Raw genomic sequence first — 23,266 nt, 5'->3', positions numbered from 1 at the left:
CTAGGTTTTAAGTATAAAAACTATAAATCTTCATTAATAGACTATACTTAGATATCTGGAACTTGATATAAACATATCATGGTTTGTTAAGAGTGACCAATAATAATAGGTTACTTTTATAATTCTGTCTCCCACCAAAACAATGATTCTTAAAATTATTATATTACTTTTTCTTCTTCTCAATTTAGTCAATAGTACAGAATCCTATATCAAGAGCGTTGGACAATGTCAATTACAAAAACAAATAAACCCTAAGTAACTATAGCTTGTACAATGATTTTTGTTTAAAGTGATTACTCGTAAATTTATGAACGTTTCAAAGTAGAAGAATAGCGATCTGTAGATTGGATGTATGCAAGAAATGGATCATCAAATTCGAAGAAATGTGGTGGTGGCTAACGTGCGACCAATGTAACTTTAGTACATTTTATAGTTTATTCCTTCCATTAATGGCCATAGAATACCGCGTTTTAGCACTTGGTGCGATGATGGGCTAGCTCTCCGGTGTTTGCCGACAATAATATTCATATATTACATACTTTAATAAGCAAATAGTTTTAAAAGGCAAAACAACTTTAAAATAACGAGATACGGACACTATATATCTTTATTAACAAGTAAGCAAATGAAAAACTACAAAATCTACCACTTTTCCTATTTTTTTTTTAAATCTACCACATTTCTTCCCTTCCTTTCGATGTAGAGTTACCATTTTGCCCTCTCTATTTATCTTCCCTATTTATCTCTTTTCTCTATTTATCTTTCCTCCATATTTATTTTCCCTTCCTATTTATCTCTTTTCTCTCGAAACACGTGCGCTTTAACTAAGAAACATTATATTTCCTGAGACTAAACAATTAACTTTTGTTTTTGTCTCCAGATCTTGTCTCCGATTGAGAATTCTCTATCCAGATCTTATCTCTAGATCTTGTCCCCGATTTCATCATCTTGCTCTATTATCATCATCTTGGACTTGTCCTCGATCTAATTCTATTACCCATTCGATCTGAACTTGTCTTCGATCTAATTCTATCCAGTTGTCCCCGAGTAAATCCAGATCTCTGGCGGGCAAAACTACACCATCTGGCGATGGACAGTCAAGAGAATTGGATGATAAAAATCATCACGCTCAATTTTTGATCTAATTATATTACTCATTGATCTAATTATATTACTCATTCGATTTGACTTGTCTCCGATCTAATTCTATTACCCATTATATATGAATTTGTCTCCGATCTAATTCTACTACTCATTCGATATGAAGTTGTCCCCGATCTAATTCTATTACTCATTCGATCTGAACTTGTCCCCGATCTAATTCTATTACCCATTCGATCTGGACTCGTCATCGATCTAATTCTATTACCCATACGATCTGAACTTGTCCTCGATCTAATTCTATTCCAGTTGTCCTCGAGTAAATCCAGATCTCTGGCGGGCAAAACTACACCATCTGGCGATGGACAGTCAAGAGAATTGGATGATAAAAATCATCACGCTCAATTTTTGATCTAATTATATTACTCATTCGATTTGACTTATCTCCGATCTAATTCTATTACCCATTCTATCTGAACTTGTCTCCGATCTAATTCTATTACTCATTCGATATGAACCTGTCCCCGATCTCATTCTATTACTCATTCGATCTGAACTTGTCCCCTCTTTTATCTGATATATTAAAAGAGCAATTAATGGTCTAACCCTACTCTATTATCATTTTTATTAATTAAATTCAATTATCTAGCAAATGTAATGTGCAGCATTTATTGCAGACATGCTCCTTCTTTGGAAGCGCCGGACGAAACTGTCTCTGTCTCTGACACAGACTATGTCCCTGACACAGACTCTGTCCCATCAGGGGTATTTTGGTCCACAATTCCGCATGTGCTATTGGAATGTGGTGGATTTTGAAAACTTTTTGAAAATGTGGTAGATTTTGAATGCTAGTTGTTGAAATGTGGTAGATTTTACAATATTCCCTAACCAAATGTATGCAGTATGCTATTTAATTTTTGGGTTGGTTTCAATTTAGTTTATTAATGTTTGGATATTTGAAATAATAATGGTTCTCACAAGTACTTTAAATTTTGGAACGACCCAGCCTTCAGACCAAGATCAAAGTGAACCATATTGGTGGTTTTTTAAATTTTTGTTAAACTTGTGAACTATAGAAACCATCAAAAAACGATTAAAATCTGTTTGTAACAAATAAAAATATTTTGGGGTGAGGGCGTAATTCCCCTTCCATTCCATTATGTCCCATTATGTCCTATACACGTTCACAAATTCCTGTAGCAAGTATAAGGGAATGCATTCTCTATATGGAACATTCTGGATATGGGACAAATTGTATTCTCAATTGGAAAGGGGATAGGACGGAAACATAAATTCTCGACGTCCCGTTTGGGACGAACGATAATACACGACCGAACGATAATACACGACCATATCGGTATGAAAAACCCATTATGTCTCGTAACCATCAAAAACTTCTCGTTCTAAAATAACTAACTCTTTGAAAATATCTATTCTCATCAACGGATAAGGAATAGGGTAAGGGATTCGAATAGGATATTCAAATTTTCCGTTTTGGTATCCTCAAACACTCTAAAATTTTCAAAAATATATGAATTTCTCAAAATAATCATTCGGGACTAGACATTCACCTATTCTGAAGTTGACCCTTACTCAATTTAGTAAAATGTTAAGTTTCATGGGCTTCCAACTCAATACCAATTTGCAATGAGTGAAGAGACCAATGTACCTTATTTACTACTTAAGTTTCTCTTCCCATCCTAAACAGAGCAAAAAAGATTGGTCTTCTTCAATTTTGTCTAAAAGAGCCACTCCAAAGAACTTTGTTTTTGCTAAAAATTTAAATATTTCATTAGAAAATGAAAATGATTAGGAGTTACAAGAAAATAAATCCTATGTTTTGGTCTCATGGCATAAAAAAGAATAAAAACATGAAAGCAAATAACAATCGGTCCATCGACATCAACAAAAGCTGACGCTCTTGAAATCAATGAAGCGATAAACAATTTGATGAATATCATCGATGTCACCTCAACGAGGAAGATACTTGCTGTCAAACGACGAAGGCCGATTCATTGAAAATCAAGCGAAAGGAAACCTCCAAAGCATAGTTTTACAATGTGGATCTTCCAACTAAACTTCCTGCCAACACGAATGAGACTGACATCTTGGGGATTGCTTATATAATTATAGCATGTTCTTGTTGTTTGTGTTCAGATTTTGAGGAAACAAGGGAGCATCTCCTGCTGAAATGCGATTTTAGTGTCCACATATGGCACTTGGTTAGTCCAGGCTGCGTTTAACGCCATGCATCGTCATACTTCGACTTCTTTTTTGCTTGGATAAAGCTAAAAACAGATTTTGCGTCTCTAATACTGCGGTAGATATTGTTGATTTACACTCAACATTTGCTTGTATTACTTGTTTTAATCTCTTTTTGGTAAGTTTACATTTTATAAGGTTAAGTTTTTTTGTTAAAATAATATATATATATATATATATATATAATTTGTGAGATCGCTTTTGATTGATATCTCTATTAATATGAGCATATGAGTTTGATAGATATTCAAGTCCATAGATGTCCTACAAATGTTTTTGTTTATATATATATATATATATATATATATATATATATATATATATATATATATATATATATATAGATATAGAAGAATAAAACGCAAACATTTAGAAAGAAAGATTTGGAAGAAAAGATCCTATGTATTTTACTACTATCTATATTACAATCGTCTTTCTATATAGAGTTAAAAAATAGTGAGGGTTTTAAAGTTAGGATTGATTAGGTTGTGAATGTAACATAGACTACTCCATTAATGGGCTAAAAGGAGTCAATTAACTTTTTAAGGTGGATCTACTTCTCCGCCTTAAATGTTTCCCTCATGCCGCCTTACAACTATGACGATTTCAACATAGATCACAAGAAGTGAGCAAACTAGAAACCCTAGAAACGCCTTTTCCAACAAGATAAACACAATTAGCCACATGCACGTTATGAGGCTGATTCTTTCGAGGTGTTTTTCACGTCACCTCCACAAAACATCATCACCATTGGCAGCGTACTCAAGAAGAGGAGCGCGAGCTTCGTAGAAAATTCTCCGGTCTGTGAATCCGTGCAGATCTTGAACTATGTTTGATTCCGCTTAACATTTTTTTTCTCTTTCTATTTCTTTGATCAGCTCTGTTCTGCAATCCGCTTAACATGTTTGGGTTTATAAGGTATTTATATTAGTTTTTTAGGGTTTAGAAATTGTGGTATTGGAGAAATTTAGTTCTAGCTTTAATGAGGATTAAATAGTTATTAGCTAGGGTTTAGATTTCGGGATTAACATTTAAATTTTACGATTTAAAATAAAAATTAACCTTTCAAATGAAGAGTATAAACCACATTTATACAAAGTTATACACTATATAAGAAGTTTAGTATCTTACTTTTCTTATTATAACTTTAATTTATTTTTCTTTTTTCTTTTTGGTTATGAGTCTTATGACTATACTTATGTTGTACTTATATTTTTGCATATAAATCTCTAGTTAATTGTTAAAATAGTATGCTATATTAATTGTCATAACCTGATTTGCTATTTTTTACTCAGTATCTCACTATTTAGTTTGAAAACCATATATATGTTTGGTGCAAATTAAAGAATTATTAATATTGTTTAAAATTCATAAATAAGAAATTTTTTTTACCCATATATATATATATACTATGAATTACCCAAACGACATATTGAAAGACCAAGGTTGTCATTTTTTTAACACCTGTAGATTAAAATTCATAGAACTATATTAATTAACGATAAAATAATGTTAAATATAAAGATTGAAATGCCTTTGATTTTTTTCCTTATAAATAATGTCAATTATTTTAATTAAGATACAATAGTTTTTCTTACAAAACATAAAGATAAAATATTTGTCGGCCAATTGAATGTTCTTCTCTCTCTCTCACCTATTCTCACACATAATCTCTAAACTCTCACACCTAAACTCACACATAATCTCTAAACTCTCTTCGTACTTAATTAGGATTATGATTAATTTCGTAGCTTAGTTTGCTTTGGTTAGAACATCTATTAAAAGGAAAGGACGTTCATGGACAGATAGGTTAAGCGATTTACCAGAGTACATATTTGTTGTGTCGGATACTCTTAACCAGGATTCGGTTCGAACGAGCGTTTTGTCTAAGCATCTGTGACAAGTTTAGGTTGAGTTCCGAGGACTTGACAGGATTAAACATATTTTAGGATATTTCTCTATTTTCAAACCATTACTTTAGTAATAAAATCATATTTTTTTTCATAAACACATTTAATTAGTGGAAGCCCCCTTGGCCCATTAGTTGACTAAGGGTTGATTAATGCTTCTACACCAAAAGGTCTGGGGTTCGAGTCCCATGTATTGCGATTTATTAACAAATTTGCAGATTAATGGAGGCAAGTGTGTAAGAGATCTCCAGCGATGTACAATTATAACCGTCCGCCAGGATTCTACGCAGAGAAGGAAGTGTCGCTAGGTCGTGGATCATTGAAGGTATTCATCAAGATTACGAAGAAGGAAGTGTAGTCTGTCGTAAATCTAGTAAGAGTCGGAAGGAATTGTCAGTTGTAGAATCGTCTATGTAACAGTTCTCATAATTTGCAATTAATAATAAATCTAGACGACAAAAAAAAAACACATTTAATTAAGGGAGACTCACAAATATATCCCTTTTTCAATATCCCTTTTCAAAAATGCCCCCTTTAGCTGTCCATTTTTAAAAATACCCCTTTTTATGTACAAAATGACTAAATTACCCTTCTTTTAATAAAAGATATCACAAATATATAAGGAAAACATGGGAATGTGCACACATCAAAATTACAAATATGATTTTGTAAAAACTTGTAAAACCTTTAAAATACCTTGTAAAATTTTTCCCGCCAAAAATTTTTTTTTACGGGAAAAGTGATTCCGCAATTTTGTTGGCGTTAAATTTTTGGCGGGAAAAATTTACAAGGTATTTTAAAGGTTTTTTACAGGGTATTTATAAGGTTTTACAATGTATTTTAAAAGGTTTTATAACGTATTTATAAGGTATTTATAAGATATTATAAGATTTTACAAGCTATTTTATAAGGTTTTACAAGATTTTTATAAGGTTTTACAAGTTATAAATACCTTATAAAACCTTATAAATACCTTGTAAAACTTTTTAAAATACATTGTAAAACCTTACAAAATACCTTGTAATTTTTTCCGCCAAAAAAATTTCGCCAAAAAAGTTGCGAAATCACTTTTCCCGCAAAAATTTTTTTTTGGCGGGAACAATTTTTACGGGAAAATTTTACAAGGTATTTTAGAAGTTTCTACAAGTATTTTGGCGGAAAAATTGCGGGATCACTTTTCCCGCCAAAAAATATTTTGTATTTTGTGGACCTTATTTTGTTTCAAATAAGGGTAAAATGGTCATTAAAAATTAAAAGAGGGCAAACTTAAAAATGGACTCTCAAAAGGGGCATTTTTGAAAAGGGGTATGTAAAAAGGGGCATTTTTAACAATTTCTCTAAAAAATATCATTGGTCAAAACATTAAAACTGTATGGATAAAACTGGAATTTTCAACAAACATTTGCATTGAAAACCTAAACCGACAACTATTATGAAACAAAATTTAAATCTTAAAACGACAACTAAACTGAAACGGAGGGAGTAATATTTTATCTGGGAAACAAACATGCAAAAATATGCTATTTTTTGAATACATGACAAAATTTACCTTTATGAAAAAGAAAAAGAAAAGGGCAAAAAAACTACAAATTCGTGACAAGTTAATGTTTAGACGAGTGTTTGTGTTTATAAGGTTTAGCTTGGAACTTGGAAGTTTGGTATTGGAGAAGTTAATTTATTTTCCTTGGATTTTTCTTTTCTTTCTCCTATAATTTAACTTATGTTGTACTTATATTTTTGCTTATTAATCTCTATTTAATTGTTACCATAATATATATTGTCATAACCTGATTTGTTATTTTTTTTGGTTCAGTATCTCACTATTTAATTTTAAAAACCATAAATATGTTTGGTGCAAAAGATATATTAATAATTTAAGGGGCTTTTGCAAAAATACTACTTTTTCAATGCCACTTTTAAAAAATACCCTTTTTTAAAAACCTTATAAAAAATGCTCTTAAAAATATAAGACTTACTCAAATATGTATGTAATATTATTAAAACATACACAAACTACATTTCTATGTATCTAAAATCTTATAAATACTTTATAAATACCTTATAAATGCATTTTAAATACCTTTTAAAACCTTTAAAATATCTTGTAAAACCTTTGAAAAACCTTAAAAATCCTTTAAAATAACTTGTAAAACTTTTAAAAACACCTTATAAAACCTTATAAATACTTGGATCGAGTCTTCAAGTAGTAGTTACAATCCATAAGTACCTTATAAACCTAATAAAACTTTATAAAAATTTCAGATTTAAAAAAGGGCATTTTTGAAAATGGACATCTAAAAAGGGTATTTTTGAAAAGGGGCACACAAAAAAGAGTATTTTTAACAATTTCCCATAATTTAATATTGGTCAAAAAATCATAAATAAGAAATTTTGTCTTTTACTCATATTTATATGGGAATCACAGTTGTCATTTGTTTAACAGCTGTAGATTAAAATTCATATAACTATTTGAATTAAGATTGAAATGCCTTTGATTTTTTTCCTTATACATAATGTTAATTATTTTAATTAACGATAAAGTAAAAACAAATTTTAAAAATATTAAGATAAGATCTCTGTGGGCCAATCGAATGGTCTTCTCTCTCGCTCTCACCTAAACTATCAAGTAATCTCTGAACTCTCTTCGTACTTAGGACTGATTCATTTCGTAGCTTAGTTTGTGTGGAATTTAGGGTTTTCGTTAGAAGCCATGGTTAGAACCAAAACCAATGGCTCGGGGATAGATAGGTTAAGCGATTTACCAGAGCATTTGTCGTGTCGTATACTCTCTCACCTCTCCACCAAGGACTCGGTTCGTACGAGCGTTTTGTCTAAGCATTGGAGAAACCTTTGGTTACATGTTCCTGCTTTGGATTTGAATACCATTGATTTTCCAGATAATCTCGTCTTTAAGGAGTTCATTGATAGATTTGTCGAATTTGACAAAGAGTTAGACTTAAAGAGATTCGAGATATTTTATGATGTTAATCATGACCACTCTTTTGATGAGTTTCTGTGGATGATCGATGATGTGGTTAAGCGTAGAGTTTGTCGTGTAACAGTTATCAATAACGTCTATGTTGTTGATGAAACGTTAGTTACCATGCCTCTATCGCTGTATTCATGTGCAACACTGGTGAATTTGACCCTCTCCTTTGTTGCCATGAATAAGCCACAGTCAGAATTGGTTTCTTTACCTTGTGTAAAGACCATATATCTAGATGCAGTGAAATTTGATGGTGATGATTCAATTCTAGAGACTCTCGTATCGGGTTGTTCGGTGCTTGACGATTTAACGGTGATTGCGCATCCTGAAGATTATGCCCAAGTTGTATGTGTTCGCTCTCGATCATTAAAAAGCTTCACACTAGAGTCTCAGAGTCAGTATCAAGACCCCAATGTTGTAATTGACTGTCCAAGGCTTGAGTATATGAGTGTTAGGGGATACCAACCTGCAAGCATTGTAGTACATAGTATTGGTCCTTATGCAAAGGTAAACATCGATGTGATGTTTGAAGTTGACTATGAAGATCCACCGGCAATCACTATGATCCGCAGTTTTCTCACCGCGATATCCAAAGCCCATGAAATGACCATCTCAACTCGAACTTTAGAGGTACATTTGATTGTTTTATTCCATAACATCATGTTTATACATATTTATTCTTTCTTTATTGCTACATACACAGCTCATCGACGGCTACCATTTGATGGTGAATGAGTTGCCTAAGTTTTCCAACTTGTCTCGCCTAAATGCTTTCTTAGACAAGTCTTTTTGGGAACGTTTACCAGGTTTTCTTGGTTGTTGCATCAATCTGAATTCATTCGTCCTGGTGCGTTTCTTTTGCGTATGGTCATGTAATTATATTAGGATTTATATCCCAAGATAATATTACATAATTTTTTTGTTTATGTTATTAGGAACTTGACGGTCCATCAGAGATAGAGGAGATTAAAGTTTCACCACTGCTTCAAGATGCTCTATCCGCTCGTGGGTTTGTTCAGCTGAAGACACCACTTTCAGTCACAAGGACGTCAAGTGAGAGGAAACTAGCAGCATATTTTGTGAAGAAAAGTGGCTAAAAGTGAGTAATAACATATTATCTCGGTTTCTCTCATAAATCCATTTTTATTTCCAGTTATCTACCAATATTACATTTTATGTAAGACTTTATAATTTTTTTTGGTGGACATGATGACTTTATGATTTCTAGTTATATGGATGTTTGTAAGGTAAATTTCCCTTTTTGGTTGACATGACTTTATCGTTCCTAGGTATACAGTTATTTAGTAGTCGTCAACTATATTGAATCTATGGTAATCTCTGAAACCCTAGCGAACACTTTCCTTGCTCAATACTCTTTCCTGTGTAATTGTGTCTTAGCTTCTTTTTCTGACTTGATTAAAATCACACGACTTAACTTCATGCTAACCATTTTATTTTATAAAGTTAAGTTATAACCTTGCTGGTGATATTAGAATTGGTCAGGAAGATATGATTAGCAAATTACAAGATTTTTTTTTTTTTTTTTGTGATATACCAGTAATTCCCAAAAAGGATGAGCTTAGCACCAGCTTTTTTGCCACGTATGGATAAATCTTTGGCAATATATGGCTCGATTGGATTTTGAGCTTTCATAGATTATGCTAAAATTCGATTATTTTCAATAGGTTTATAGGTTTGATCAGTAACTTTATTGTGTGCTTTAGAAAGAGTTATGGTAAGGCATACATGATATATCATATTGAGGTAGAAACACGATCGCGAGACTTCAACAGATCGATGTTCAAGAAAATACAAAATACGATAGTATTAAAAATACCTTCTACCATTCATATATCATATAAGTTATGTGATCATCAGTCAAGTGGTGAATCAATTTTCTCAGTGGTTATGTGTTTGGAGAAGTTATATCTAGCCGCTCTGCAAAAAGCCATGGGAGTGCTCAAGGCTCAGTGACTGACTACCAATTGGTTTACAAGATTTAAGAAAGCTAGCTAGTACATCTGAATCTGGAAAGGACAAAGATACCTGATTGGTCAATTTTGAGAAAACTGAGACTACAAGAAACTAAAGTGTGGCTATACTTATACTTTCTAACCACGTACCCGTTTCCTATTATTTTATTTTTTTGGTATGACGAGGGAGACAAGTCTCCCATATTTTATTAATAAAAATTTTAAAATTACAACCGAAAATGTCTAGATCGCGTAAATCCATTCACATCTTCTAACCAAATCAAACGAACATCCTCCGGAGTTAAACGAACACCCGTTTCCTATTATCTTTTTATAAACCGTTTCTACATTTCAATATGTCCGTTTATGATTCCATGCAATCTAAAAAATATATACTATTTTATAATCGTGATTTCTTGTTTTATATATTGAATTACTGATAATGTATTATTTCATTCTTTTCTTAAAAAGCTAAATATGTTAAGCACGATATATATCCTCTATATATTATAACAGAGTTTTTGGCTAATGTGGCTAAGTCCACAATTTTTTTTTTACCTTTTTTCAAAAAAAATTTGACTATCATATTTGCCAAACACATATTTTCTTATCCTTCTCATCATCCTCTTTAAATACTTACCCAAACACACTTTATTTTATTCTAATATATCTATAATATCCAAATTTAAAATTTTCAAATCTCTATATTATTACCATATATGATATTTGAAATTCCTATACACTTAATGCTTTGATTTTCTGAAATGCACTTTCAATTTGAATATAAAACATCCTCTATATAGTAAAATATAGTCATTTGGAAATTTTATAAATAAATTTATTTATAATATTAAATATCATAAAAAAATTAGTTATAAAATTAAATAGCATAAGATCTATCCGGACATAGCATAGATTCTTACCTTGTTAATTTTCGTTAAAAAATTACTCTGTTTATTATATAAAGAGGATTATTTTGATATATTTTATACATACTAAAAAAGAGTTAAATATACATATATATATCTTTATTTAATATATCCTTAATTATATCATAATGACTTAAACACAAAGGTATTTTAGTTTTAGATAGAAGGATAATCTGAAAATTTAGTTAAGAAGTCGCATCAAAAATGTAAAACTGTGTTCTTTTAAACAAAAAATAATTCTAAAATGATACTCTTTGAAAAACATATAGAGTATTTGAAAATTTTGAATATTCTTTTATATAGAGTATCATATATGGTAATAAAACTGTGTTCTTTTAAACAAAAAATAATTCTAAAATTACCAAATTTCATTAAATTTCATAAAAACTCACAACGTTTCGTGGTCAATAAAATATTTAAGAAATTTGAAAGGGCACACACGACACGTTTCCTGGCCTCTTTTTATTTTCAACTCATCATAAAAACTGTCAAAAAGGAAGAAAATCTAGCGAGAAGATCTCTGGTCGTCGTCAAATTGAAGGTTCTTCTTCTTCCTCCCTATCTCGACTAATCTCTAACCTAATCACTGAACTCTCTTTCATACTTTTGATTATGTTTGATTAATTAGTCATAAATTAATTTTGTAGCTTTGTCTAAAATTTAGGGTTTCCAGTAGAAGTCATGGCTAGAACCTCTCTAAACACCCCTTTAAGCAAGAAGAAGTTCATCGAAACCGAAGTCTCAGGGAAAGATTGGTTAAGCGATTTACCATGTCATTTGCTATGTCGGATCCTCTCTAAACTCTCTACCAAGGAATCGGTTCGCACTAGCATTTTGTCGCGTCGTTGGAGTAATCTCTGGTCACTTGTTTCTGTTTTGGATTTGGATTTTCAAGATTTCAAAGGTGTTCATGACATGGGAGAATTCATAGATAGCTTTATGGAATCTCACGAAGAGTTAGGTTTGAAGTTGAAGAGATTCAATTTGTTTTATGCTGTTCATGAGCACTTTCATAAAGTATTTGTGAGGAGGTTAAATAAAGTGGTTAAGCTTGGAGTTTGTGATCTGACTATTCAGAATATGGTGGATGTTGATGAAGCCTTAGTTAGGATGCCTCTCTCGCTCTATTCATGTGCGACTTTGGTGAATTTGATTGTCTACTGTGTTGTCTTTGATCATCCAGGATCAAAATCGGTTTCTTTACCTAGTGTCAAGAAAATGTATTTTGAGGGTGTCAAGTTTGATGGCCATTCCGTTCTGGAGACTCTCATATCGAGTTGTCCGGTTCTTGAGGAGTTAACTGTTATTCCGCATCCGGAGGATTATCTCGAAGTCATACGTGTTCGTTCTCAATCATTGGAGAGCTTCAGACTTGAGTCTAAGCGTTTTGAGTGTGACAATCCCAATGTTGAAATCGATGCTCCAAGCCTTAAGTTTATGAGTATTTTTGATAACAAACCTGAAAGCCTTAAAATACATAGAATTGGTCCCTTTGCAGAGGTAACCGTTGATGTTGAGTTTGATGTCGAGTATGATGATCCATCGGAGATAGCTAAGGTACATAATTTTCTCGTCGGGTTATCCTCATTTCACGAACTGACCATCTCTGCTCGAACTCTAGAGGTACACATGATAGAGTGATTAAATATAACATTAAGCTTGCACAATTTTGTAAATGGCGTTTACTTACTTTTATGCTATACATTCAGTCCATCGATGAGTATTCCAAGGTGGAACCATTGCCTCCATTTTCTAACTTGTTTCGCTTGGATGCTTCGTTAGTCGAATCTTCTTGGGAAGTTTTACCAGCCTTTCTTGGTTGCTGCATAAATCTAGATTCGCTAGTCCTAGTGAGTTTCATTTGTCTATGTTTTAGGTAATTATGTTGAGATTTATATCCCAAGATAACTTTTCAAATTTTTTTTATGTTTCTAGGAACTTGACCACGTTCCTGAGATGGAGGAGATTAAACTTTCACCAGTGCCTCAATGTGTCTTATCCTCTCTCGACTTTCTTCAGCTGAAGACACCATCGACACCAAGTAAAATGAAACTTGCAACATATTTTAGGAAGAATTGTACAACCTTGACGAAAATGCTTTTAAGTGGGCGGTAACATCATCAAGAAAATCTAAAGGATTTAGAAGAAATCCTTGAAAGGTGTTTGTTATGCTTAATGACAATGTTGTCTCTCCTAAATCCAGTTTACCTACCAACAGTTATCAAATAATCTATTGTAAGACTTTCTAGATTTTTATATGGATGTTCTTTTGGTAATTTCTATCTTAAAAACAAAACTGAAATTCTATGTTATGATTAGGATTACAAATTTTTATATTCTTTCATTGAAACTTACTCAAACTTAAAAGTGAAAGATCATTGACTTCATCCATGTTGTTACCGGTTGGAGATTCAACGTCAAAGTTTCGTTGAAAGTTTGTTGCTATAGTTTTGTATATTTCACATGCATTGTAATTAGGTAAAAAATATTATATATAGTATATATTAACGTTAAAACAACTTCAGTATATTCTAAATTTTAAATACTTAGTTGCTTCATTTAATCGCAAACCATTTGGTTGAATCCAACTCTTATTAAATACACTAACAGGACGTATGTTCTTTCAAACTAAACTAATCAGGAGTCTCGACGCAATAAGAAACGCATTGATAAGGCAGAATTTTCTTTTTTTTTTTTGTCAGAGCACTGATCAATGTACAAAACACAAAGCTAGAAATTAATACACAATGTGACGTTAAAAGAAAATAAATTAATACACAATGTTATAACTTTATCTTTATTTAATCAGCAAACTCACTCACTGTGAACTTGGATAGTGAACTCAAGAGCAAAAAGTCTTTATTGATTTCTCACATGCACAGATTAAGACAAGAGAACCCTTCTTGTTTTTTTTTTTTTTAAATCCGGAAGCAAATCTCTTGTCTCCTTCTGACATTTGAGAGCATTGATTACTCTTCTACAATGTTCACGACATCAGACTCGATTTGTGAGAGATTATTATCTTCTTTCATGGTGATGTCTACAGGTCCAGCGACTCAACAGTCAACACCACCCCACTTGTCCACTGCGCATCGATCATTTGAACATGTCGATCTCTTTGCATTCCGCACCGTTGTTCCCTTCTTTCATTTAATTCACTGTTTCAACATCAAACTATATTTATTCATTCATTTAATTATACTATTGGACATGGTGGTAGGTAATAAAAGGTGTTCAATTTCGTTACATTATTACGATATATTAATAAACTGTGACCAGAATCGAACCAAGCCAAAAAGGTAATACATACCAATTAAAACCTAAATATCTTCAAATATATTTTCGCAAACCTAGACATTATCAAACAGAATCAAATGGCATTCTGATTCTATATTTCATAAACCGAAAACCGGATTCGGCAGTGAGCACCTTTAGTAGGCAAGATGTTGACTGAGAACAACTGAAGCTTTTAATAAATAAACTAACACTCAATGCACAAGCAAAGATACCAATATGATTGTATTTGTAAACCGCCAAAACATTAAACTTACCTTGTTCGTTTCTTGCTGTAAAGATAATTATTCTTTTCTCATCTCCAACCAGACATTCAGCAATGTGGCATTTGCCATGCCTGATGACCAGTTGCAGACCTCTTTGTATCACCATCTTCGTACTAAGACCATCCTCATTGATGGTCTAACAACTTTCACACTAAGTCATGGCCTTTAACTCATCAACCTTGGTGAACACGAGTTTCCGCGTTTCTAATATTTAAATACTTGATCCGTCTAGTATTCCTCGTCGATTCTTACCCTCGTTCCTTTGATCTTGGACATCTCACTTGAAATGCATTCTTTGCGATCTTGTACCCACGGAGTGGTATACTGAAGACCAACAACATCTCGACAAAGATAAGTACAAGCAAGTAGATCATTCGACGTTAGAGGGAATGACATTAATATAGACCGTCAATAATGGGGAACTGATCTCGACTGTACACGTGTAAGCTCCCGGTAGTTTGCTTTGCTCCTTCGTAAATCGTCGTGAGAAATAGCCCTTAAGTTTTCGTAAATTTTAATATTAACCCCAAATATCTTGATTCTACAATATACACCCCATCGAGATAACTACGGCTGACTTCTTATGGTTTTATTGTTTGACCACCTTTGAGGCGACGATTCCGGTTTACCAACTATAGCTTTCAATCCCCACCTAAACCGGAAAGGATACCAAATATAATTATGTTGGTTAGTCAACCATTTTATTTCACTTTTTATGGTCATAGTCTTTAATTAATCGCTAAGGAATATAATTCTGGATTAAAAAAACCTTAAAAGAGACGTTTAATACAACGTTTTGAGCACATTTGGCCCTCTAAGAAAAAACACAGACCAGTCTTCGTAATAGCGATTCTCAAATTCGATCTCCGTACAAGCCATGGCCGAAACCTCGAAGGTAGTCAACGGTAGCGATGCCCTGGATCTTCACTCACTTCTTTCTTCTCCGGCGAGGGATTTCCTCGTTCGTAATGACGGCGAACAGGTAAAAATAGTTTTAGACGCTTCTCTCTTTCTGTAGTTGACCTGAGTTTGAGTTTATAGTCATCGATCTCAACTTGTGTTGACCTTCGATAACGATACTGTGTTTGTTTTGCGATTCTTTGAACCGATTCTTCTGGTTTACGGATTATAGATTGCTTTGTGTACTTGATTTTGCTATAGATGACTTTAAAGTGTTAAGATTCATTGAATTGGACCTTTATCTTCTGGAAGATTTTGGCTTGTGTCTATTTCACATGGCTATGTTGTTTGGGTAGAGTTTGATTATATTGTATTGCTTGATGTTCAGGTGAAAATTGACAGCTTGATAGGGAAGAAGATTGGGTTGTATTTTTCAGCTGCGTGGTGTGGACCGTGTCAGCGGTTTACTCCACAGCTGGTGGAAGTTTACAACGAACTCTCTTCGAAAGTTGGTTTTGAGATTGTCTTTGTGTCAGGTGATGAGGACGAGGAGTCTTTTGGAGATTATTTCAGTAAGATGCCCTGGCTTGCTGTTCCGTTTACTGATTCTGAAACCCGTGACCGTTTGGATGAGTTGTTTAAGGTTAGGGGAATACCTAACCTAGTGATGGTTGATGATCATGGTAAACTTGTGAATGAGAATGGGGTTGGGGTCATACGAAGCTATGGAGCTGATGCTTATCCTTTCACACCAGAGAAAATGAAGGAGATCAAAGAGGACGAAGATAGAGCTCGGAGAGAACAGACCTTAAGATCCGTCTTGGTGACTCCTTCACGGGACTTTGTGATCTCGCCTGACGGAAACAAGGTACCCCTTAGTAGCTTGTGAGAGTATCTATACAAGTTGCAGTAGTTAGTTATTACGAACCTGTGTCTCTTTGGCTTTGTTGACTTAATGATATTTGTCAATTGCATATTCATTAGGTACCCGTATCAGAGCTTGAGGGAAAAACCATTGGCCTTCTCTTCTCGGTCGCCTCTTACAGGAAATGCACAGAGTTTACTCCAAAGCTTGTTGAGTTTTATACGAAGTTGAAGGAGAATAAGGAGGATTTTGAGATTGTGTTGATATCTCTTGAAGATGATGAGGAGTCTTTTAATCAGGAATTCAAGACCAAGCCATGGCTATCGTTGCCATTCAACGACAAAAGCGCATCGAAATTGGCTCGGCACTTCATGCTGGCAACGCTACCGACGCTGGTTATTCTTGGGCCTGATGGAAAAACCCGCCACTCGAATGTCGCTGAAGCTATTGATGACTATGGAGTTCTTGCTTATCCTTTCACTCCTGAGAAGTTTGAAGAACTCAAGGAGATAGAAAAGGCAAAGGTAGAGGCTCAAACGCTCGAGTCACTTCTTGTCTCAGGTGATCTCAACTATGTTCTCGGAAAAGATGGGGCTAAGGTATAGCTCTCGATATGCTCTTAATCTTCTAAACACTGTTCTTCGAGGCTGATCTGAACCAACCTGTAAAAATTTGGCTTTCTTTGTTAGGTGCTTATTTCGGATCTGGTCGGGAAGAACATTCTTATATACTTCTCAGCTCACTGGTGTCCTCCTTGTCGCGCTTTTACACCAAAGCTTGTTGAAGTATACAAGCAGATAAAGGAGCGGGATGAAGCGTTTGAATTGATCTTCATCTCCAGTGACCGTGACCAGGAATCATTTGATGAGTACTACTCGCAAATGCCGTGGCTGGCTCTTCCATTTGGTGATCCTAGGAAAACATCCTTGGCACGAACCTTCAAGGTCGGTGGGATCCCAATGCTAGCAGCTCTGGGACCAACTGGGAAAACTGTAACAAAAGAAGCAAGGGACCTTGTGGTAGCCCATGGAGCCGAGGCTTACCCTTTTACTGAGGAACGTTTGAAGGAGATTGAAGCTAAGTACGATGACATGGCAAAAGAGTGGCCTAAGAAGGTGAAACATGTACTTCATGAAGAACATGAGCTAGAACTGACTCGTGTACAGGTTTACACGTGCGATAAGTGCGAGGAAGAGGGGACAATATGGTCTTACCAGTGCGACGAATGCAACTTTGATCTTCACGCCAAGTGTGCTTTAAAGGAGGACACAAAAGCAGACGGCGATGAGGCTGTGAAAGAAGGTGGCAGCGAGTCCACAGATGGTTGGGTTTGTGACGGAGACGTATGCACCAAGGCCTGATAGGTAGCTTCAGGCACAATTATGTCACTGTGTGTATGCAAAGCTATTTCTTTTCCTTGTATAATTTGCTAAGAGTGAGAAAGTGTGGCTACAATCTGATATCTGATAAGACCTTGGAGATGAACTCTGTTAAAGTATTAAAATAATCTTTTTATTTAACTTTGATCTTGTATCAACAAATTTTATATTCCAACAAGAGGTGTATGAAACAATACATTGGCACACTCTAGTATATATATTGAGAGATAAAGAGAAAGCTCTCTGCTCTCAGATGGTCTTCTTGGTTCCAGGGGATAACAGCTATGTAGAGGAAGCTAAAGGCGGTGATTCTCATGCTAAAATTATGAAAAATTCAGAAGAACTTTTTAAGCTTTAAATGAAGAAATATTTGAGATTATTTGAGATGGTTTTAAAATCATGTTGGATTTTGGATAACTGTATCCAGTCAACTAAAGTGATACTTACCAGTGATAATGTGTTTTATCATAGGACGACAACGTTTATGAATTTCCGCTTGGCAAATGCAAGCCACCATTTGTTTGGTGTCCCATTGGCTCTATAAGCTACACTCAGTAGCCTCCCACTCGTCTCCTCTCGAACCTGCTTAAGATAGTTCCTGAAAAGATCTGACATTTGAAGCCAAACAGAACACAAGGCTAAGAACCTAGTAACCGAAAGAAAAACTGAGGAATCAATAAGAGTTGGTTGTTTAGACATGTATATACCTGCTTCGTCCAGGGACTGAGGAAGCGAAAAGAGGCCTGGGAAAGGAAAGCCAGTTTCTCCAGGAACAGGAATATCTTCTAAACCCAAGTTGATAATGGCCTTAGTTCCAACAGCCAACGTTCTACAGCCTTCGAGCCTCTTTAACGCCACATTTATGTAAAACGTCAAGTAAATAAGAAGCTTATCAGCAGGACTTTTGATATCAAAGTTTGTGAAGAAGACATTAGCACGAAAGAAGGTGATCGCCTCGTCCACGATATCAGTTTTATCTGCATATATAAACCAACAATACATAAACACTTTCCTTCGAAAAAAATCACATGTATATAGCATTGTTTTGATCAATACCTTGTTCTGAAATTGGTGCAGGACCTTTTATATGACTCTTGAGAGGAAGCAATGGACAACCACATGCCTTTGTTATCCCTTCTTCATCCACAAAGCTCGAGTGATAAACCTGATTAGAGCGTTTAATCACAAGGATTAAGGTAACAAAATGAGTATCAAACAAATACAAGCAATGGATTCAAATACTCCATGGAACTAAATCAAAGTGAATTAGGATTAATGCTAATTGAATGAAGAAGATAAGAAAAAATGGTGATCCGTACCATTTTGTGCCCAATGGAGAAGAATCGAATCAAATCGAATCGTAGATCTGGTGCAATTAAGATCATGGAGATATTAAGAATCAGGATTTAGGTGAACGATTGATTTTAAGTTTTCTTTTTTACCTGTTGGAGAAATTGGTAAACGAGATCAGATCAATTTCAACTCCTTAAGCAACTGCGGAAGAGGAGAGACTGCTTACAGTTACGCACGGTGAAGAATCCGTCGTGATGTTGCGGCGGTCGGAGATTGTCTTATTGGGAATCGTCGGCTGAAGAAGTCGAAATTGAAAATCGACGAAGTAGGAAAAGGAATGAAGAAGACAGAGAGGTATGGATGACACGTGTAAGCAAGCCTCCATGAATGTGGTACATTGCTTCGTACCGGGACTAACCAATGTTAAATCCGGTTTAGGTTTTAGAAAGGATATCTATATATACATTTTTGGATGACTTTTAGCAAATAAATCCTGGAGTTGGAATGTATTTACAATGGAATGCCACTGGTGGGTCGGTTTATTTTAATAACGTTTGACCCGGTTTATTAAATCGGATACTTCCGAAAATTCTGCTTCTAACATTTAATGAAACAAATAAACGACTAAGCCTGTACATATTATTTATCTACTAGCGTCGAGGCCCAATTATCGGCCCATATTAACCACGTTAACTTTTTATATATTCTTCACATTATAGTCCAAAACGGATTCACCCTTATTTCAATCTCATATTTCCGATTTTATAACATGCAATTATGATATGAAATTCATATATTAATAAACTTCCTTAGACTAATCCACATTTAAGTAGCAAATAATTCCGAATTAGTAGTTTTGGTAATTTCGTATATCCTAAAATTATATAACCAACAATAAATGCAATTCACATTTAATTAGCAAATAATTTCGATTTCTCAGTTTTGGTAATTTTGTATCTCCTAAAATTCTATTCTTAGCAACCTAACAAAACTAATTTCCTAATCACAATTCCATATCTCCTAACTTTATTCTCTTAACAAACTAATTAATTCAATCCCACGAAATCTTCATTCCAATATCAACCTACAAATCTAGAAAATTAATCTTCAACAAATCAATTTCGTTATTCTATAAGCATAATGATGGTATATTCCTAACAAACCTATTATATTAAAAAGATATTATTCCACACATTTTGGTTCACGTAACCTAATTCTTTTCCCTATATAAACTCTACTCCTAAGCTCCAATATCTATCACAAACCTCAAAAGCTCTAAAATCCGATATTGAAAAGTTTTAACTCATCGAAATGGCTTGCACTTTTGGTTTCCTCAACGACGTGCGTCCCTACACGACTTCTTGGAGGGTTCAAGTCAAAATCTTGCACTCATGGCGCCAGTATATGCAAAATACTGGTGAAATACTAGAGATTATCATCTCTGATGAAAAGATATTAGTTATATTAATCTCTATTTTATAATTATGTTCAAAACACTTCACTTATTCCCTACTAATACACAACTTTACCTATTATTATTTGCAGGGAAAAAAAATGCATGCAACAGTAAAGAAAGACTTGGTTAGCAAGTATGCTCATCAGATCATTGTTGGTGATTGGGTCTTCATCGAGACTTTCCAACCAAACTTTTCAATATCTCTACAAGATGACATTCCAAACAGGGACAGTGATCATTCCATGTGACCCAAAATCAGATTCAAATTTTCTGTCACTTGCAAAGTTTCAGAAAATCCAAAATGGTCAACTAAATCCACACATCTTGGTTGGTACGTATCCATTTACTTATTGTTATATTCATACAGTTATAATAATTGAGATTTATATCTACCATTTCAACATGTTTCTAATAGATAACTTTATTTGGCAGATGCTATTGGACAGATTGTGACTATTGGTGAGTTGGAAAATCTGGAAGCAAACAACAAACCAACTGTGAAGATTGAATTTGAGCTTCGAGATGAAACGTAATGTCTTACTTATTTTCATAGTCCTAATATCAATATATGATTAATATTTATGCTATGTTATCTAATAAATCTCTTTATATTAAAACAACAGTGATGAAAGGATAGCATGTACCCTGTGGGTAAAATTTGCTGAACAAGTTTTTAGAGCTTGCCAGGAATCTGATGGAAGTCTGGTGGTTTGTCTCATGAGATTTGTGAAGATAAAACCATTTATGGGTAACTAATATATATCCTCTATTTAGAAAACGTGTTGTTATTTTTATCAATATATAAAGAGATTTTCTTAATGATATATGACCCATAAGTTTTATGTTACTATTATTCTTCTCAGGTGTTATGGGTTTATCAAACTCTTTTGATGCTACTCAGATACACGTGAACCCACCATTTCCTGAAATTGCTGTTTTCACACAAGCGTACGGTTATCTATATCCACAATTATTCTTTATTCTATAAACAACTTATTTACTTAGAGAGAACTAAGTAAATTAATCACTTCTTACAGGCTGCCAGATGATGGCCTCAGGCTCATCTTTCGTGGTTACAAAACAAAGTGGGAGATGGTGAGTGGTGACTGTTAAAGAAGAAGACTTTCTGGAGTTTCCAAGGAAAACAATTACAGAGCTGAAGAATACTATGGAGGTAACACACATCTTAAACTATTCATGTATCTAACACACTTCTTAATCTAACCAATCGTTTTTTAATTATGTAAAGATTGGAATGGTTAGGCTTCTGTGTTCAGTCTATGCAATTGATACAGATTGGGCTTGGTACTACATTAGTTGTCGTACGTGCAATAAGAAAGTGAATCATATTCATGCTGGAGTGAATGGTGTGATTAACAAAGGAAAAAAACCAAGGTTTTGGTGTTTAAGAGACTTCTGGTGGGTATGAGGCCGAAACAAGGGAGTTTGGTGGCCATCGAAGACTTTACCTTAGATCCTTAAGAATAAGCATTTGGATTTGGGGTTATGGACGATTTGTGATGAAATCTTCTATTCACAGCTCTAATCGAAAATAAAATTACAAGAATCAGCAATAAAACGAGATGGATTCGAAGAGTAACAGAGAAAATGAATCGAATTTTTACGCTTTCGTTTTTTAAACAGAGAGATGTTGAATAGGTGGATTTCGTAGCAAACAACCGGTTTAACATTTATCTTCTTTGTTGCAGATGAAGAAATCGTAAGAACTAGCAGCTCCTTATGAAAACGATTTTGTGATTAGATAAAGAAGAATTTCAGATCAATTGTTACATCATATCTAGATCACGAAATTGCGAAAAAGGAACAAGCTTTATAATGACCAAGATCCAGAAATTGGGAATTCAAAGAAGAGAATGAATACATGAGACATAGCTTTCGATTCAACTACAGACAAGGCTTGAAAGAGAGAGAGAGAGAGAGAGAGAGAGAGAGAGAGAGAGAGAGAGAGAGAGAGAGAGAGAGAGAGAGAGAGAGAGAGAGAGAGAGAGAGAGAGAGAGAGAGATTTTCGTTATCGTAGAATGAGTGAATAGTAGGTACCGATATTTTCTGAGAAAGAAGATGCATAGTAAGTGCCGACAACATTATACACTTAATTATCTATTCAGTTATGTCTGTAGGATAGTTATTTGTTTTAAAGACTAACATAAGGTTTTGTTCAATCCGGAAAAATTGTAACACAATTGGTTCAGTATAATACTCAAAGTTTCAAAAACAATGAACTTAAAACTATATTTGGTATGAAAGTCATAATTGTTCCCAATCATATTTTCATTGCATAACACATCTATATATTCTAAAGTGATGCATTATTTATTTTATAAACAAACAAAATGATAAAACATAATAATATTTAACTTATTTTACAAATTTTTATAAAATGCATCTTTGAAATCTAAATTTAAAGGAAAATACAAAACAAAAAATGTTGCTCTCAAAATATAATCGGTACTTAGGATATTGTATGTTACTGTCTCTATATTTTTTAACCGTAAAACTAAAACAAAATTTAGATATAGCTATATAGATGATACATTTAAATTTTATAAATAAATATAATTTTCTCAAATAACAAACAAAATAATTAACATTAAATATTTTTTAAAATATAGCCCCGCGGTGTACCGTGGGTT

General features: G+C 33.8%; 4 protein-coding genes across 6 annotated transcripts; 3 read left to right on the top strand and 1 right to left on the bottom strand.

Moving 5' to 3' along the window:
* The first annotated feature begins 7,691 nt into the window (after positions 1-7,691).
* On the top strand, positions 7,692-10,067 carry LOC9324208 (F-box protein At1g60400). The gene is made up of 3 exons (XM_002888099.2): positions 7,692-8,889; positions 8,963-9,106; positions 9,195-10,067. Exons 1-3 carry the CDS (start codon positions 7,984-7,986, stop codon positions 9,354-9,356), a joined length of 1,212 nt encoding a protein of 403 aa, XP_002888145.1. The 5' UTR covers positions 7,692-7,983; the 3' UTR covers positions 9,357-10,067.
* Positions 10,068-11,522: 1,455 nt separating this feature from the next.
* On the top strand, positions 11,523-13,437 carry LOC9322688 (FBD-associated F-box protein At1g60410). Of its 2 annotated transcripts, XM_021035818.1 has the most exons (4): positions 11,523-11,702; positions 11,826-12,784; positions 12,871-13,011; positions 13,097-13,437. In XM_021035818.1, the coding sequence occupies exons 2-4, from the start codon at positions 11,843-11,845 to the stop codon at positions 13,274-13,276; spliced, it is 1,263 nt and encodes a 420-aa protein (XP_020891477.1). In that variant the 5' UTR covers positions 11,523-11,702; positions 11,826-11,842; the 3' UTR covers positions 13,277-13,437. The 2 variants fall into 2 exon arrangements, with proteins under 2 accessions (XP_020891477.1, XP_020891478.1); XM_021035819.1 differs by lacking the exon at positions 11,523-11,702 and having other exon boundaries at positions 11,722-12,784.
* A 1,961-nt stretch (positions 13,438-15,398) lies between these two features.
* Positions 15,399-18,006, top strand: LOC9322687 (probable nucleoredoxin 1). The gene is made up of 4 exons (XM_002888097.2): positions 15,399-15,703; positions 16,010-16,489; positions 16,606-17,085; positions 17,176-18,006. Exons 1-4 carry the CDS (start codon positions 15,599-15,601, stop codon positions 17,845-17,847), a joined length of 1,737 nt encoding a protein of 578 aa, XP_002888143.1. The 5' UTR covers positions 15,399-15,598; the 3' UTR covers positions 17,848-18,006.
* Positions 17,983-19,468, bottom strand: LOC9322686 (actin-related protein 2/3 complex subunit 3). 2 transcript variants are annotated; one of them, XM_021034310.1, is made up of 6 exons: positions 19,385-19,468; positions 19,185-19,307; positions 18,922-19,030; positions 18,573-18,842; positions 18,313-18,473; positions 17,983-18,182 (listed from the first exon to the last, which is right to left on the bottom strand). In XM_021034310.1, the coding sequence occupies exons 2-5, from the start codon at positions 19,248-19,250 to the stop codon at positions 18,331-18,333; spliced, it is 588 nt and encodes a 195-aa protein (XP_020889969.1). In that variant the 5' UTR covers positions 19,251-19,307; positions 19,385-19,468; the 3' UTR covers positions 17,983-18,182; positions 18,313-18,330. The 2 variants fall into 2 exon arrangements, with proteins under 2 accessions (XP_020889969.1, XP_002886620.1); XM_002886574.2 differs by having other exon boundaries at positions 19,185-19,231; positions 19,308-19,456.
* Positions 19,469-23,266: the final 3,798 nt, after the last annotated feature.

Source organism: Arabidopsis lyrata (genome assembly GCF_000004255.2).
Source record: "Arabidopsis lyrata subsp. lyrata unplaced genomic scaffold ARALYscaffold_2, whole genome shotgun sequence".
In the NCBI taxonomy this organism is placed as follows: domain Eukaryota; kingdom Viridiplantae; phylum Streptophyta; class Magnoliopsida; order Brassicales; family Brassicaceae; genus Arabidopsis; species Arabidopsis lyrata.
Note: the sequence above shows the minus strand (reverse complement) of the source record. Positions and strands in the feature narration are given on the sequence as shown.